Below are 19430 nucleotides of genomic sequence, written 5' to 3' on the forward strand. Positions count from 1 at the left end.
TACCCGTAGTTAAATACCGCAAGATCTTGCCCTCCGTAACGTTCAAAAAACCCCATTTGCCCAATTCAAGTAATTCAATGCCATACAGTAGGGAAGCTGGGATTTTGGCATGGAAGACCTCTAGCAGAAGGGCAAAATGTCTTCTGCCAGTAGATCTATAAAGAGAACTTAAACTTTGACATTGTGCCAATGCCTTCCGGGTATTATTTGCTATATGGGCCTTATCACTTAAATTACCAGATATTGCTTTTCCTAGGAAGACATAAGATTTTACAACTTCCAACTTCTGTCCACCTACAGACCAAGTAAAGCTCCCATATTTCAGCTTTTTCATTCCCGTCATACACATTACTTTACTTTTAGACACATTTATCCTCAGATGGTGTGTCTCTGCGTAATCATGTAGTGCCTGTAGACGATTGTTTAATCCTCTTGGAGTTAGGTCCAATATTAATATATCGTCTGTGTATAACAGACAGACAATCGGCTTGTCCCCTAATACAGGGGCAATACCATTGCTGAAGGACAGGGCATGGGGGAGGTCAGATATATATAGGGAAAATAATAATAAGGGGCCAATAAACAACCTTGTTTTAGTCCATTAACTGAAGAAATAACTTGAGAGAGACCTCTTTCTCCTCCCAATAAAACTCTACACCAGGTATCAGAGTGAAGAGCCCGAACCAGCTCCAGGATCGTGGTTGGCATGCCCAGGTCCGATAATTTCCTCCACAGCAAAGGACGATCTACTTTGTCAAATGCTGTGGAGAAGTCTATGAAGGCTGCATAGACTTTCCCTCCTCGGACTTTGATGTATTTTTCTGATATAACTTGTAATGCCGTTAAGTTATCTAGGGTACCATGCCTTTGCCTGAACCCAGTCTGCTCGAGGGGTAATAATTCGCCCTTGACCACCCAATCAATAATTAACTTCAAATGGCATTTTGCGAAGACCTTACCTATAGTGTCCAAGAGGGCAATTTGTCGATAATTTTGTGGAGCATCCCGGTCACCCTTCTTGAAAAGGGGTACTAGAATACTCCCCTTCCAAGAAGGGAGAACGGTTTTACTTGAAAAACAGAAGTTAAACACCGGAAAAAGAATTTTGCTCCACCGTTCACTATCCTGTTCTAGGACCGAAATGGGAAGCTCAACCGGACCCATAGCCCCAGAGGAACGTAAGCCCTTAATAGCAATTTCAATGTCCTTTTTAGAAGGGGGGCTATTTAAAGAATTGTCCTCAATTGTTCTACTAGCCCCAACCACTGTTCCATTACTTGAATATAGGTTCTCAATATAGTTAACCCAAATTTGCTCTTCGATGGGAACTGGAAGTGGTCTAGATCTTGCTCCACATCCCTCCCCGATGAGCGACCAGAATAATCTTACTCGACCTTTGGATGCAGCCTCCCGCAATTTAATCCATAAGTTGTCTTCCCTCTCTTTTTTCAATTTGACCTTCACCCTGGACCTCCTTCTCCTTAGTGAAACTATTCTATGATATCTTTCGGGAGAATAACTCAAATACTGTTCCCTTACTAATTTGTTTATTTCAGTTTTAAGTAAACGAACAGAACTAGGGACTACTTTGGTTTTTCCTTTTAGATTCGATTTTTTTGCAATGGAGATCACCGCATTCATGAAATCAGCGAAACATATTGTTTCAAGTCCTTTCCAGTTCACCAAGTTTTTTACTGCAACCTCTAGAATGCTTTCCAAGCCCCTAAATGCCCTAATATTCCAATAGCATCTCCCTGATTTATCTCCAAAACTGACAAGTTCGCTGTTTAAAGACCAACGATCCGTCAAGGGCGGATTTAAATTTATAGTAACAGTTATTACTTTATGATCACTATATAATGTATAGGAGGCCGTAAGATCCTTCAGAAGGGAAAAAGATGTGCTTTCCACCATCACGTAATCTAAAATGGATTCACTATGATTTGATTTGTGGGTGAAATTTGCCGGAGTATCTGAAGGAAGCCTACCATTTACTATGATTCCATCAACTACTGTCAGTTCTTCAAGGAGCAATTTCCCTCTCTTGTTTGTTTTGATGTTTCCTGGAAAAAGGGCTTGAGGAATCTGCAAGGCTTCCTCTTTGTGCTTATTTCTAAATAGCTCTAGACTGAAGTTAGAGATTTTACAATTAAAATCCCCTAGCAAAATTATATGGGGAAGAGGTTTTTTATCAGATAATTTCTTTATAAAGGAGAAAACCTTCTTTAAAACTACATTGTAACAAGCATCTGGGGGGATATAGGCGTTTATCAAAACGATTGGTTTACAGATTTCAGTATTGGCGAAATTAAACAACGTTACTGCCTGGAAAAGTTTACTAGAATCTATATAGTGGGAAAAATTCCATTTTATCTGGGTAGACAGTAAACAAGCCACTCCGCCCCTTGCATGTCCTCTCCTAGAGGGATTGCTCCACCCTCCAACGAAAAATAATCCTTTCCTACGAATAAATTCTCTACACATCAAGTCTCTTGGAGACAAATCACATTAGCCTCTAGTGTGTGTAGGAATTGTAATTTTTCAGGGCTATTGTTTAATCCAGCGACATTCCACGATATTATTTTCAAATCGTTGCTAAAGACGAGAATATGGTTTAGGATTATTATTAGGTTTGCTCGACATAACGCCGGGCAACCAATACCATTGAGGATTCTCTTCAGCAGCGTTTCTTTGGGTAGGGAAGGAACGGGAACTTTTATATGTCACATGACGTGCATTTTTAGAAATACAGATTTTTAGGTCTTCAATTTCAGCAGGGCGATCTATGCTATCAGAGATAGCCTGGTTTAACGGGAGCTTATTTACAAATCTTCCCGGTTGGGATTTCTCTAGGAAAGGCATAACATCAATCCCTCTACTTTGAAAGCCTTCTGACCGTTGAAGGATATGATTTACAATAAGTCTGGAATAAAACCTTACCCTCGTTAAAATCCCAACCTCTGTTTTCACGATCGTTACTACATCTATATCGTTAGTTTGTATAAGTTTTAGGCGTTCGATCTCCCAAAAACATTTAAGGAGCGAAGATCTATTTAGTATACAATCCGTATCAAACAGAGGAAAAAAGTCTAAAAGGAGAGTATCTATACTATCCCTTTCAGGGACGTCATTTAACCTTTCAGGAACCATTTCTCTTCCAATCATATCAGGGAATGACTTATCTAGGGGATTAAGAGCTGCTAATATGAAACTAGTAGGCTTCGTCAACTCCACAGAAGGATTAGAGTTGGAAGGCCCCCCCGTTACAGTACTATAGGCAACTGATATGGGTCATTATGGGACGATGGTAGATCCTGCAAATCAACACCCTGATCGGCTGGATACAGGATCTCTTGATCTGATTTAACTTGCCGAATCCCATCTTGGGAGGTATTAATCATGAAACCTTGAAAGAGATCTTTTCTAATGGAAATATCTGAATGTTCTTCAAAATTAATTTTTCTCTGCCTTTTTTTTTGCAAATCTTCGAGTTGCTTTCCTCTTTTTTCCTTTATTCTTTTTAGGGTTCCCTGTTTTTTCCTTTTTCCCCTGATATGGTTGATCCAGAACACCCTCTTTTCCATCATTTATTTGGGATTGAAAGATAGGGAATAACTCCTTGTCTGACCTTTTTTCAACTTCAATCATAATTTCCAAATCTTGATCAGGCTCAATACCACAGCTAGTTACAGGAACTTTTAATGGAGTTACGAGGATGTTCCTCAACGTTACTACTGTTTTCTTTCTATCTGTAGGTTGGTAATTCTCATCATGTTCAATTCGAACCGAAACTTGAGGGGCGTTCTCAGGCTCATTCTCTACCAATTTATCTTTCATCCCTTTGAGCCCTGGTTGAATAGACTCGTGTTTAAAACTAGAATCCTTCCCCTGTTTATTATTTAGTAGTACCTTCAGAATTTGAGTTACAGTGTCCAACACACAATCGGAACCACCAACAAATTTTTCAAGTAACAATAAAATAGAAGAAAGCAAATGTTCTAAGGATGACAAAGAGTCAGAGACGGGTTTATCATACCTAATAGACTGATTGAGATGGATATCTGTGATATCAAGTTCAGGGCTCGTAGAAATATTTGACTGGGATATAAAGAATTGAGATTTATTAGAGGGGGTACTACTGTATAATTGAAGCCCTGTAGGGGCTATTACTGCTGGGATATTTGTTGGAGCTATGGACTTGCTAGAGTCATCTACAATATATCTCTTGCAAAGCTCCATATCTAGGTCTGGGAGCGTAAAATCATTACTTTGCTCTTCCACAGACAGAGACGGAGCGAGAGATTCTTTAGATAGTAATTCATCGGGGGGAGGTAAGTGACTATGCACTAAAACCTCCACTGTTTTAAGCGTGGGATCCAGAGGGCTTTGTAGGGGCAAAGAACCATTTATAATTTTATCCCTGGGTGTTTGCGGTGAAGGCACCTGTGTTTTTAAAGGGGCTAAGGGTCCGCCCACCCCATCAGTGGGAAGGTAAACACCCCCTATCTTATTTGCCTGATCACTTGAAACAACAAGATTGCTATACCCCCTCACAGAAATTTGGCCTTCATCTTCTCCTCTTTCAATATTATCTTCTGACTTAAACCCCACTATAGGAACTTTTTCCTTACCCCTTTCCCATAAGCTAAATAACTGGCATTTACCTTTTAACAGCGCAACGTGAGCATCCTTATTACGTAGGGGGTTAGATTTAGTCTTGGAGCAGGTTCTGCCCACCAACAACCTCCCAGACCTTAATTTTTTGGTGGTCATTTCCACTATCAAAGAAGTATAAAAGCAGCTATTATTCCTATTAATTTCCCTAACTTGTGCGAAAACTACTCACAATGAAACACAACTAAACACAAAACAACATTTTACCCACACGAACGAAAGACAGTAGATAAAAGATGAATTACAGTCTTGAAATGTAAAAGGGAAGGCCCCAGCCTACTCCGGCCTATGAGGGCCTTAGAGGGCCCGCCCTTTGCCCGGACTTCGATCCGTGCTTCGACCCACGCGCGTCCCGCGTACGCGTTCAGATTGTTGTTTAAATAACAGGAGGCGGGGCGGGAAGAGGACCAGCTGCGGCGAGTCAGCGCCACTGTGCTTGCTGGTCCTCGCAGTCCCGCTGCAGTTCAGGGAGTCAGTGACCAGGAGCAGATTGAAGTCCTCCCTCACTCCTCACCAGGCGAACGGCTCCCGCGCAGCGAGGGCCGTGAGAGGTAGCGTTTCCTTTTAAAGAAGGTAGCGTTTGCTTACAGATTCAAGAGCACAAAGATCCAAAGCAGCAGCACCAACACGGAACAAACAGCAATCGATCAGAGTTGTTTCAGGCTGCACTGTATCCAGGCAGGAGGCGGGGGCAGGAAGAGGACCAGCTGCGGCGAGTCAGCGCCGCTGTGATTGCTGGTCCTCGCAGTCCCGCTGCAGTTCAGGGAGTCAGTGACCAGGAGCAGATTGAAGTCCTCCCTCACTCCTCACCAGGCGAACGGCTCCCGCGCAGCGGGGGCCGTGAGAGGTAGCGTTTCCTTTTAAAGAAGGTATCGTTTGCTTACAGGTCCAAGAGCACAAAGATCCAAAGCAGCAGCACCAACGCGGAACAAACAGCAACCCCAGTTGTAGTTAGTTGAGCTGATTATAACTTGGACCGCTGCCATGCACTTCTTATGACCTCACATATTACATCCCTCATGACATGTTCTATCACATAATTCATGACATCACTGATGACATCTCAAACTACATTGATGATTTTGGCCCCAGGGTGGGCTTTCCGGGGCCTATAATAGCTTAGGGAGGGTGGCCAGGAGGCCCCACTCCCCTTATTGAATGTGGCCTGGGGTTGGATCCCCAGGGCTTATAATAGCTTGAGGGTTGGCACACGCCCCTTCACCTTAATAAATGAAAGCGGCCCGACTGTCATTTTTTTTTCTCAACCCCCGAGAATCCCACATGAACATGGCAAAAATTGCTTAGTTAATATTTTGTATTTTGGCCCCGGAGGGTCCCTCTGTGTCCCCACATGGAGCCTAGTGGAGGAGTGTATCCTTACCCTGCCACCTTATATTTTTTGTTTGTTTAACACATCAGGACAGGGGGCAAAGTCCCTGAGTCCTGTAGTGGCTGCCAGCAACATTTTCTGATGTTTCCGGCAGCCAATCAAATATCTCACTCCCACAGGAGTCTGACTCATTTGGGAACAAATTGACCCAAGGGAAAAAAAGCTTCCTGGGCACAGCAGAACGCTCCATTTTTAAAATGGCGCTCCTGGAAGAGTTTCTTGAACCTCTAACTCTCCCAGCCATTAAGATATCTATATTTATTTTAACTTTAATTTTAAGTTTAAAATGTCCAAAACTACTGAAAGAATTTACACAAAATCACCAAAAGAACAGTCTACTTTCCAAGATCTAGCTTCCTGTGAAATTTGGTGTGATTCCGTTCTGCAGATTTTGCTGTAGCCCTGTCTAAAGAAGTCTTTGGAAAATGTATAGGATTTTGTGTTTTGTGACCCCCCGTTTTTTCTCGGCCCTTACTTGAAGGATCAACCCTAAGCTTTCCATTCACAATCTTGTCAAAAAGTAGCATCTTTTTGGAAAGTTTCATGGAGATTTGTCAAACGGTGCCAAAGTTATTAGCAGCACAAAAAACGCTTTTCCTATGGAACAGCTGATCTAACTATAACTAACCAGTGGGTCATATTTGAACAAAACTCTGTGTGGTCAAAACGCATCAAGTTAGAGGCAAATAAACATCTTTCACAGCACACCTGAGTGTGCATTTTCTCATCAAGTGGATGAGAGGAGTTTTGATATGTGATCAGCAGCTTCACCAATTAAACCCTCCACCTTCGAAGGGCACTGAACTGGAGAGTGAGCATTATGCTTCGGTTTAGTGATTGAAATTTGGAGGAGCTCAGGTACAAGGAAGAGATGAGTTCCTATTTGGCAATGATGGAATCCTATGGCAGGTTTGTCGAAAATATTTTCATAAGTTTCTATTAGAAGTAAAGAATTTTAAAAATAGGTAGGGCAACTTTTAGTAAATCTGCCAACCTGCAATGGTTTATGCCAGACATAGACATCATTGTGATATGATAATTAACTCAAGTTCAAAATGCTTGGGTCGGTGATTGTACATGCAAAACAATAAACTATAGCTTTTGAGAGCTAAAATACCCTGTGACTAAGAGGCAGTCTTTGGCAGTGTCTTTCATGATCTAAAGGCTCTGTGGGGTGACCTATTCACTTTAAGGTTTGATTACAAACCAGTGAGAGGAATCTTTAATAAAAATGGGGTTAGATATGGTTTTCTCTAGAACTTGCAAATGGGTGGTTTGTCTGTAGGAATACACTTTTATGGTGGAATACATTCTGAACTTGTAGAACAATGTGACTGATTGTTTATCTAGATTAGTTCCAGAAGAAAGACATGAGACCAGTGATGTCGAGGATGAGTGGACATTTGAAAAAGTATGTGTAGTAGGTAAAATACTTTATTTTGGCTGAAGGACAATAAAGTAGCACAATAAACAAAATAAAACACGATACATTCATTTTATTAAAACACACTGCAAACTTTTATTAAAGTATTGCATAAAAGTACTCCACTCTGATGACACAAAAGATGATTCACAAGCGCAAACCATAGACAAAAACCTTTAACGGTCTGCCATGTCTAAAGGTGTGGTTCATGCATATCGTAATATAAGTATAAGTGCAATCACAGACCAGATAAACGATTGACAGTAAGGGAGTACACCAGTAAAATTTGTTAAAGGACTCATTAGCATACATGATAAAACTCCTATAGTATTTTTCTAATATGTAACAGCATAAGCATAACTTAAGCTAGCAGATAGTGACAGTGGCTCTCATATCACAACACAGATACTCATGTATGCCCTGCATAATCCCATGGAGCAAAGGGGTTAAAGTGCAAGTGCTCTGTTAGAAAGGCGGAACGCCAAACTGTATCCTGATAAATCCCGCTAGATTAGCTAATTTACAGAGCTCTAATGTTATAGTGGTAGGCCAAGCCGCTTTCTAATCACTCCCACTGCCAGTAGGATTCTGCTTACGCCGAAAACAGTTAGGGAGAGATTTTATCAAAGGTTACGCAATGCAGCACAGCCCCCGCGAGGCTGCGCCGCATTGCGTGACAGGGAGGGAGCAAGAGAGCACCATATCTTCAGAGATATGGCTCTCTCCTTCCCTTTCCCTTGCATTGGAGCACGCTTTGCGCTACTTAAAGAGTGCTTTACAGCGCAAGTTTGGCGCTGGAAAGAAAATAGCAACAAAAAAAAACAGCACAAAAGTTTTGAAAATCTGCCCCTATGTTTGCTTGTGTCAAAGTTCAAGATTCAAAAGGCAAGTAAAAAATGCTGGAGCCTCAGACTCTGACAGTAGGATTTCGGCTATTTAGCCCACACAGAAGAAGAGATTGTACAACAAAACAAGATATGCTCTATGGTTTCCACCCTATCCAGACATATGGAACATGATCAATTGTCACTCACCCCGGGCTTGTCTTGTTCCATCTGTGTGTGTAACTGTCCACTGCTAAAGTACCATTCCTGAATTTGATAAAAAGTGTTTTGGCCCACCACGGAGTAACCACCAAGATAGGGTTCGGACTGGGGGAAGGGATTTATAGACAGGAACCTTCCAATAAGGCTATCACTCTCAGCTTTCCGTATGGATTCACTTTTAATGTGCCCCCCAAAACAATTTCTGCACAAGAGCCTTTTTTGAGGAATTAATGGCAGAGGGATTGGTCCACAGGGCTTTCAGACCCAGGCTAAAGAGACATTTTTTAACATGAGCTAGCAAAGGAAAAGTTGTGTTCCTGTCCAAAAGAATAAGTTTGAAAAGGTCTTGCTTATACAATTCAAGCTCAAGTGTGACCATAACTTAACCCACAATACCAGGGGTCTCGGAGCAGCTAGGCCGCCAATCACTTTAGAGTTAGGTCAAAATACAGAGGTATGAGAGGCGTTGATTAGGGGAAGGATAGTAAGGAATTTATAAAATGATTTTCTCTAGCTGTGAGGGTATCCAAAGGACCTGTACCCCAAACTTCAACCCCAAAGAGTGCAGACAACTGGACCGCAACCTTTTAAACCTCCACTACTGGAAAAACTGCTCTCTGAGTGGAATCCCTTTGCATCCTTCCAATGGCGCAGATTTGTATAGTAAAATAGCACAAGACTATTCAATGTGAGATGACCATGACAAGGAGCTGCTGGACCTTATACCAAGGGAATTGAAGTTTTTGACTTCCTCAGGTACCTCAGTCCCCAATGTTAGGTTTCTACGGAAGGATCTATTGAGCCTTAGGGTCATAAATTTAGTTTTCTTTACATTGATCTCCAGCCCCCTGTGACTACAAAAATCATGGAATTTGTTTAACAATTCCTGGATCTCAACAGGTGTTCTAGAGATAAAGAGCATGTTGTCGGTGAACAACAAGCTGGGGATAAAGACACCACCCAACTTAGGAATGTTTTTGATACAGTCGTAGAGGCAAATAAATGCATCATTAATATACAGGGAAAACAGCGTTGGAGCAAGTACACAGCCCCGTTGCACCCCCCTGTGTAACGCTAGCCCTCTCTGTTAGGGCCCCGTCATTACCACGGCTCACTTGGGCAAAGTTGTTCTTGTGCAGCCTCTCTAAGATCCCTACCAGGGTTGGTGGTGCCCGCATTGACCTGAGGGTGTTCCTGAGGCTCACTCTGGGAACCAGATCAAATGCGGCCCTCAACTCGATGAAGGCGACATCAAGATGGTCCTTTAGAATGTTGATATAATTAAAAATATCAACAAAAATCTGAATATTTTGTCCACAGTTCCCACCTTAGATCTAAACCCGGCCTGGAACGGTGAGAAGACATCAAATTTAGTGGCCGACACTTGGAATTCGGCCTGCACCAGGCGACAAAACACCTACTGTAAGATGTCAATAAGGCTAATAAAAGATTGGAATAATCACCACTCCTCTCCGATAATCGGGGAGAGGAGCACCTGAAATTATAGAACTGGACAAGAAATTAATATACAGGACCCAGATCTTGATCTTAGAAAGTACAAGTTGCCAGGAATAAGATCGAATCCACGTGCTTTTCCTGGTTTCAGAGACAAGATCACTTCCTTAGTATCCTCCAGTGAAAAACGAGTGGGATCAAGCATCACAGAATATGCATTAGCCTGTGGGTACAAAACAATGCTAAAAGGCAACTGGGCTATGGTGGATGTAGAGCAAAGATTGCTAAAGTATTTGCCTCAGATCTGCAGTTGGACATGGTGGGCAGTTGGAGTTTGAACTTCCAAGCTGACATGGGCAATTATATGCCAAAAGGAAGAAGCATCCTTCCTTTAGGAGGCTTCCAACAAGTTCTGCCAAATTTGCTCATCCCAACTGTTTTTGCTAGCCTCTGACAACTTTTTATATGAATTCCTTGCCTCGTAAGTCTGCTGGGAGGTAAGGGAACTAATAGCGGACAGCAGAAGTGTTTTAGCCTGTCTGCAGCCTTTATAGAACCAAAAGAGGGCTTGTTGTTTGGAAGCACCAAATTTGTCCTACCTAGCATCCAGAGAAAACGAGTTGTTGACCTAGGTCATGACATACGGGCATGATGAAAACTAAAGCAAGCGTTAGGCAGGATTTATGGTGGCCCAGTTTGGCCCTGGTACAGAGGATCATGAAGGATTGCTGTGAGTGTGTTAAGAGCGATAAGGTGTTGAGGACACCTATTCGTGTCAGGCAATGTCCTGAGCTGTGGTAGGATGTGTCTATGTACTTTGTAGGACCCTGGTGAGAGGAATGGGCCATACTGTGCTTGTTTTAGCAGATTTGATTTCAAGATTTCCTTAAGTGTCTTGTGAGATAAGTTCAGGAGGAATCATAAGATTGTGGAAAACATTCGTCAGTAGAGAGGGATTCCCAAGGACAAATTAACTGACAAATGTGTTTTTTTCATTATGCTTATCTATGAGACGAGTGGCTTTCCTAAGGTAAAAGCAAAGATGCAAGTATATTTGCCACCATTGTGTTAAGCAAGTGAAAGCAGAAAGAAGTAGATCTGACTGAGATATATACAGTATGTCGACCTTGTTGGAGCTATAAGTATCAATCAATCAATCAATCAAAAAGTAAGTTTATTGTGACCAATTGGTCTTTAAACTACATATACTATCATGACTCAGATTAAAAATACAATTGTTAAAATTTATAAAAGAGCCTAAAACCCAATTTCATTATGTTCTCATAAAAACTTGTTTTTGTACTGTCATACTATAAGTCAAAGCATAATACCTAAAAATGTCAATGCATAAAATAATTACAGACATTCTATTTCCATCCGTTTATCCCTCCTTAGACCACCCTGTTCCATTTCCTTATTCCATGAGAAATCTTTTGGCTACTTGTACTAACTTCGCCAAGGCAATTGCACTGTCTAAGAACTGCATGTCCGTAAGTAGCTCAATTGCTTGCGTCCTTGTGCTTATTCCATATTTTAAAAAGAGTGGCCTTAAGATCATCCGCCGTACTGATATCAATTTTGGGCAATCCATTGCAAAATGAACGCTAGTACATTTTAAATCTAGCCCGCATGTACATTTACCATAGTTATCTATTAATATGTTTTTTATTTTCTCATTTTCACGGGCGGGATTGATACCTATTCTCACTTTTAATAATTCCAATCTCATCCCATGATTTGGTACAGTATCTAAATATGGATACAAATTATCGTTACTCCAGGTATTTAACATAAAATGCACTGACCTTTTTTGATTCAAGTAATCCATGTTGATCTGTCTAGATTTTACATTTCCCAAGATTTTTAGAGCACTCTTCCGTACTTCAATACACAATGATTCTGGGTCAATTTTTGCTTTTAGGGTTTCACAAATGGAGTGCAGTTTATTTCTGGTAGCTATTGCCCACTTCTATTCACTCTGTTGGATCTCCCTCCTACACCAACATGACACTTTCTCCTCTTCTCCTGATCCCAACCTTTTCCAAAATCTACACAGATTTACCTGAACTTGTATGTTCCATGCTGGCCAGTCTAGTTCTAGCCTGATGGCCTGGCCATTGAGGAGCTAGGCAAGGAGAGAAGAGTTTTTAAACATTTCTCTTCCTCCTTCTCCCATGAACATTTACCCCCAAACATAAGATTTCTGCCCCATACTGCATCTGAGGGGGAATCATAGCCTTACATGCTTTCAACACTGGTCTATGTGACAGGTCTCCGTAGATGCTATTGAATTTTTTCAACCCACAGATTCCTGCTAGACCTTTTGTTTTTTGGGCCTGTAGGTGCATATTCCAGTTTAAAGCTGTATCAAACCATACACCCAAATATTTATATTCATTGACAACTTCCAATTGTGTGTGCCCAGGAACCAGCTACATTCATGTTTTTTCTTTCCAAAACACAATATTTTTGTTTTTTCCATGTTTACTATTAAGTGTTTGGATAAACAATATGTCTCAAAAACATTTAGCTTTCTTTGCAACCCTAATTCCGTTTGGTCTAAGATAACTAGGTCGTCTACATATAGTAGGCAAGACAGATGCTTTCCATTTACCTTTGGACTTGCTCCTCTTTCAGTTATTAATAGTTTCGGTAAGTCAGCAAGAAAAATGGAAAATAAAAGAGGGGCCAAAACACTCCCCTTAGACCATTATTGATTTTTATCTCTTGGGTTAAACCTCCTGCTGTATCTTTAATAACTTGTGCCCAATTTTCACTATGCAGACCTTGAATTACTTCTAGGATGAGAGCTATAAGTAAAGTATGGCACCAGTGTGCATCATAGAAGGATATTTATCCGGATGCTTGGATATAGTACAGAAACTGAAAACCTTACCCACTGTATATAATTGCATGTAGTCTACCTAACAGTTGCTATATATTAGCACAGACGTGAACAACTCCAGCCACAGTAGGAATGAGGTGAGAGTTTTAATAATCATTCGATGTATTCATTGGTTATATTGTGGAAAGCATGCAAATGATTTTAATTATAGTGGAGTAAATCTGGGAAGTTTTATTTGAAGAGAGAGGACTGGACCATTACAACTGATGGAGCAGGTAGTGCAACATTTTGTATACCTTCTCTATTCTGCATGAAAAATACTAATTATATAATCTACTAACTATAATATTATTAAACGAGTTTGCATGTATATTAATCAACATTATTAATATTTGTTTTACACGTGGGATTTGCATTTTGCATTGCTAAGTAACCTTTATAACTAAAATCTGTACGCATATTAACAATAGTATATGTGGTAATAGAATACTGCATGATATATGTTGCTTTTGTGATGTTGCCGACGAGGAGGACCGAAAGGGAGAATATAATTGCTTTAAATGTCGCTATATGCTAGATAAATACAAGCACATAGAGGGATTAGCAAGGGGTTAACATTAGGATCACCATTTCCATGTATTAATTAATTGTGTTTGTTTCGCTTAAGTTGGCATTTGGGCCTAAATCAAAGATGGCTGCTGGCACTACACGACGAAGTGGCCACTGCTCCATGAGGCGCGGAGTGCGCTACGCATGCGCGAGTAATCTCCTAAACCTCGTCACGACCTTTGTTCACCATGTACCCGGACAAGGCCAGAAAACGGGAGGTCTGCCAAGATAGGAGAACAATCAACCTTACAATAAAACCGGAACAAGCCGACTATTGGACTAACCAATGACCTCACCCCTCGAACTGTACTGAGAACCTTAAACTTGCATCGGACGATCTCAACCAGCCAATCACGACTGTTCTAAAAACTTTAAATTGTATCTTCTTTACTTCATTGTAATACAAAAGGGTAGTAGAATAGAGAGGAAGAGTCGGACTCTTAGCTTTGCTTGTTGCGTCATGTCGTTTTGCGTTGAAAGGCGTTTCCTGAGTCTTTGAGGGTCTGGATGCTGCCCGATCAACTGATGACTGTGAACTTTTCCTAAATCTACGGGCAATGATAGATGCTTGCACGTCTCTGGTCCTTTGCCGATCTTTGGGACTGAAACGTGCTGAGCACAGAACTTTCGAGCTTTGGCCTGTTTTTCGGACAATTTACGACAAAATTATGCAGAGCCAATGAATTAGAGGACTCCAAATAGCCAGATTAGGTAAATATGATGTTCCGCGATTCACTCAAATTTTGATATAAATTTACTAAACTTTAACGAGACAAATGCAAATATAAAACATTATAAAATTTTAGATAAACAATTATTGATTAACAAGAAATCATGAGTTGTGAGTTTTTCATTTAAGAGATAGATTCTGAAGTCTGAAAATGTGTTTTAGCTGGTTCTAAATCACCATCAACCAATCCAACTAAATTGGTCCGTTCGACCAAGTGGGAGGAGTACCTTGATGTTTTTATGATTTAGGATCTGTAGGAGAAGGGCGTTAATGTTTATTTTGTAAATAACTTTTCCTTCCCTGTAGGTTATAAGGTGTTCCCCTCACATGTCCAGCGTTTGGATCACTCATCCCTCCTGTGTGTGCAGACCAGTGTGGAAGTAGAGCGTGAGTGCTGCTGTTATGGGCCCCACCAATGACTGCATGTGTGAATGAGTCAGTGTGACGTAGGGTCTGCGATGTAGGGAGGGTATTGGTACAGGTTGTTCCCCTTTACCCGGTCTCGCGCTGGATCAGTTTTTCTAGTAGCAGAGTTATGGTTTTTATTTTTTTTAGTTTGGTGATTATTGCCTGTAAAATTGCTTATTGATTATTGATTGTGGATAAGTATTGGTTTATGTATTAACAATCTATGTTGAGTCGCGTCGAGTTCTATGTTGTTTGACGGCTTCTGGGATGTAGGAAGTCAAACGTTTGTAACGGTTCCGTAGTAGAGCAGAGGTAAGCGCTGCTCTCTGGAAAGATGGGATTGTTGGGGGTATGCACCGTACATACTGGGGTGGGGGTACGCACCGTACCTACGGGGTGGGGTGGGGGTATGCTCCGTACATACGGGTTGGGGTGGGGGTATGCACCGTACCTACGGGGTGGGGTGGGGTGGGGGTACGCTCCGTACCTACGGGGTGGGTTGGGGTACGCACCATACCTACGGGGTGGGGTGAAGGTACGCACCATACCTACGGGGTGGGGTGAAGGTACGCACCATACCTACGGGGTGGGGTGGGGGTACGTACCGTACATACGGGGTGGGGTGGGGGTACGCACCGTACATACGGGGGTGGGGTTCGGCGCGGACATGGGGGGGGCTGGGGTACGGCGCGGACATGGGGGGGCTGGGGTACGGCGTGGACATGGGGGGGGCTGGGGGTACAGTGCAGACCGGGCCCCCTTTTCGCTGTGCATCGTGACGTACTTAGCTTTTCCGGCACTTTTTGGGTCCCGTAAAAATATTGCCATGCGAAGTGCTGTGGGTACGAATCGTACTTGCTGGTCCGTAAAACGCTGTCTGACTCCGTGTGAATGTCGCGTACGCGGTGTCCCTGATCGGAATTGTGGGTATATTTTAGCCGGTCAGTGTTTTTTACGATTCGTACGGAAATGGGGTTTCCATACGAATCGTACTTGCATGTTTGTAAGGTATTTTTCCCGGGTACGAGTCGGACGGAGAAAACGCTCCGTCTGACGATTCGTACCCGGTTTTTCCAGGATCGGAATCGGCACCTAGGTGTCTTAATTCTGGAGAAACAGTTAGATGATGTTTGTTAGAAGGGTAAGGTAGAGGGATGTGCTACTTTATCAACGGAATTAACAATTCCGTAGTAGGGTAGAAGATAAGCGCTGCTCTCGGGAAAGACAGAATTCTTGTAAGAAAGGTCATTAACTATTCTTTTGTTAGCGAAACAGATAATGGTGGTGTTTTTATGTCGTTATTAACAGATTTGTATGTCAGAAAGAACAAAGGAGAGCTTACCGAGAACATTTTGTAAAGGAGGGGTCAGCAGAAGCAGGAATAGTGCGAAAAGCTGACGTCAGAAAGACCGCGCTGGGATTGGACAGTCAATAAGAAACGTTGACGCTCCTCATTGATGCGTTAGTGTAAGCCGGGCTAAGGGTGGAGAATTACAGGGTGACGTAGACGCTCCTGATTGGTGCGTTAGTGTGAGTCGCGCTACGATTGGTAAAAACAACAGAATAGTTGTAGGGAAAAACTAGCGATACACGGAAGACAAAATGATGTATTACGATCCACCAGAAAAAGAGAAAACATCCTGGTTTGGAAAAATTAAGAGTTTATTTGAAAAGGACAAACCGATTGTGACTAGAGAGGGAGAGTTGCTTCCTCCACCAAAATCGCCCGCATCCTTTATGGTCGCGAAATACGGATATCATACTTGTATTTGGTTAGACAATTGGGCAAAGTATACAAAAGATGATGTGGTTTTAGCATTTCCAGAACATGGTTCATATAATTTTGCGGTTTTAAGGAATTTGAGAGAGAAAATGATGAATCTAGAAGCGAGACCTAGACCAACACAGTTTGAAGCATTGACAGAATGGGAAGATGAGATGCATGAGAGAGAAAAGGCAGAGGAGTGGCGTAAGAAATAGGCACATGTTTGGTAGATCATATGCACAGGAGAATCATGGTGATAGAATGAGGAGATGGCGAAGTGCAAATATGGCTGATGGTTTGTTTCCTGTGAGACATGCTGAAGAAGTTAGTGGAAGAAAATGCACAGAAAAGAGAAATAATATAGAATCAGGAGGGTATGGAGTGCATGAATCGGAGGATGATGTTTTTGATGACATGTTTTATAAAAATCCACCCCCGTATCAACCAGATTCTGACATGCTGACATCAAATGCCCCAATGAGAGAGACTTTGCGAAACATAAAAATGGAATCAGTACCACAAGAGATAGGGAGAAATAATTCTTTCAGAGAGATAGAGAGAAAACAGGATGGTAAAATGAGTAATGAAAATTCGGCAGAATTAGCAAAAACCACTTTAGAGTTAACCAAAAAGATTAGGGAATTGACTAAAAATGTAGAAGCTGTGACTGTTCCAGTAACTATAGGTCCAGTAATGCCTATTTTTGAGAAACAAAAATATAATGAACATTGTCTGATGGTCCCTTATAACAGTAATAAACAGATTGAGAGGCTAAGGAAAATTTCAGACAAGAATCCATGGAGACAAACAGTAAGTACATCAGAACAAAGTACGCCTAAAAATTTGACAGTAGATCCAAGTTAAGTGGAAAGACTGATAATGACTACAGAATCTGTATCAGAAACACCAAGAGACTCAGACTGAGGTAATGAGGAAAAACCAGTAGGACCAACTTCAGAAGAATTAAGTGAATGGTTGAGGAGTTTACAGAGAAAAGACAGAGAATCCCAATCTATAGACGTGGCCAAGCTAAGGATGGTTTTGGAAGAATTAATAGTAGGGACTATCCCCACAGAAAAGCTAAAAACCTATCAGGATGAGGAATTATTATTTCTATGCAAAAGCATAACTTGGAGAGCAAAGAATCTACATGAAAGATTAGGAGAAGTGGCAAACGAAATGGGTATAAACATTGAAAAAGTTAAAGCTTTACAAAAACCCTACAGAGTAGATTTTTCTGAAAAACATATTGAAAATCTGAACATCACAGGAAGAATAACTCAGATTAAAGACGTAATTATTTTGTTGAGAAAATGGGGAGATGTGGATAAATGGAAAAGTAGGTGGTTTAGAAAACGAGATGATGCCTCAGATAAAACATTTGCAGCTTTCCCCGTAAGAGAAAAGGAAAGAGTAGTGACAGAATGTCCTATGAGATAAATTCCAGGAGGAGGATATGTACATGTCCCTTGGACTAGGCAAGATATTTTGTCATCTATCAATGATTTCCCTCGACTAAGTGAAAAGCCAGTCGAGTGGTATAGACAAGTGGATAGGTTTGTAAAATTATCGAAAGTTTTGTGGATTGATCTAAATAGTCTATTTGACATAATAGTACCAGCAGATTTATGGACAGAGTGTAAAATCATGATTATTTGGCCTACACAAGAATACCCTAGAGATCCAAAGACAGGTGCCCCTGATCCAGAGGTAATGAAAAAATATGAACAAGTAATTACTTTCCTGAAAAACAAAGTACCTCCCAAAGAAACTGATTGGGTAAAAATTGACCGAACTCATCAGGAAACTCAAGAAACTATGCCTACTATGAAAGGTTGATCCTTGCCTTTAAGTAGTTTAGTGGCGACGAAAATTTAAGCGAAAAGGATTTAAGTCATTTTGTATATAGATTCGTATATGGCCTACGCCCAGAAATTAGTGAAATGATTAAACAGCATACAGTGGATTGGCAAAATAAGAAAATAGATGAAGTACTAAGACATGCAAAATATTTTAGTGATGAAATTGAAGCCAAGCAGTGAAAATTAAAATAGAAGGCCATGTGGGCACAGGTGAAAGTGGCAGAAAGACAGGAAGCTCAGCTGATTGAACAAGCAAATAGTGCAGGACCAAAACCTAAATTTAATGCTGGAAAAGGAAAGGGACAATTCAATATAGAAGAAGCCAAAAAGAAATGGCCATGTCATAATTGTGGAAGAATAGGGCACTGGAAATCCGAGTGTAAAATTCCTCCGAATACAAACAGTGATAATGCATCATTGAATCCGCAGGTGCAGAAAGAGGTGAGTTGTCAACCGCAGCGACAGCAGCAGGTTGTTTCCCAACAGAATCAGGCACCAAAACCGCCTTTTCCACAGAGCGTAAATTCACTGAAATACAGTAATGAGACAGGATTCTACAATGAAGAACAGGTAACTAAGCTGCCACGCGCCAGCGCTGTTTCGCAGTATTGGCTACAACGCGATGAGAGTGAGTCACAAGAAAATTATTGACGGTGCCGAGGGGAGGAAGAAGAGTGCGTACTTGGCGCAACTCTAGAAGTAGACCAGACAGGCCCTTTTGTGGACAGAAAAGTAAATGATGAAAATATTACTTTCCTAGTAGATACTGCTGCTACTCGATCAACTGTTAGGTCAGCTGATGTTCAGAACCTTCCTCTCTCGGACGTAACAATCCAAGTGGTTGGAGTATCCAACAGACAAATTAAAACGTATCTCACAGAACCAGTAAAAGTCAATATAGGGACATTTTCTGAAATGCACCGCTTTGTTGTGTGCGATTCAAGTCCTGTAAATTTGTTAGGAACAGACTTACTGTGCAAGATGAATTGCACTATATTTTGTACCCCTGATGGTATAGCATTTGAGACCCCTGATGAAGACGTACTGTATAAAATGACTATGGCTAATATGGAATCTGAGATTACTGAAGCATTTGCTGTATTCAACCCTGAAGAACTACCAAAAGAACTGAAAAAGACAGTAAAAGCAGAGGTCTGGGATTTCACAGGAGAAGATGTAGGATTAATGAAAAATGTGGATCCCGTAAAAATAACAGTGAAGGA

General features: G+C 41.3%; 1 protein-coding gene across 4 annotated transcripts in view; it reads left to right on the top strand.

Moving 5' to 3' along the window:
* The window catches only part of LOC146831401 (opsin-5-like), a 1129512-nt gene that overhangs the window by 1088427 nt on the left and 21655 nt on the right, over window positions 1–19430 (top strand). The window contains exon 7 of one of the 4 annotated variants that reach the window (XM_085605704.1): window positions 11384–11483. The exons of the other annotated variants lie outside the window; for them this stretch is intronic. Coding sequence (XP_085461830.1) covers window positions 11384–11413 — 30 coding nt within the window. The 3' untranslated portion in view covers window positions 11414–11483. Of the gene's footprint in view, window positions 1–11383; window positions 11484–19430 lie in introns of those variants that run through there. 4 annotated transcript variants of the gene reach the window in all.

This window comes from Triturus cristatus, chromosome 5_1 (genome assembly GCF_964204655.1).
Source record: "Triturus cristatus chromosome 5_1, aTriCri1.1, whole genome shotgun sequence".
Lineage (NCBI taxonomy): Eukaryota > Metazoa > Chordata > Amphibia > Caudata > Salamandridae > Triturus > Triturus cristatus.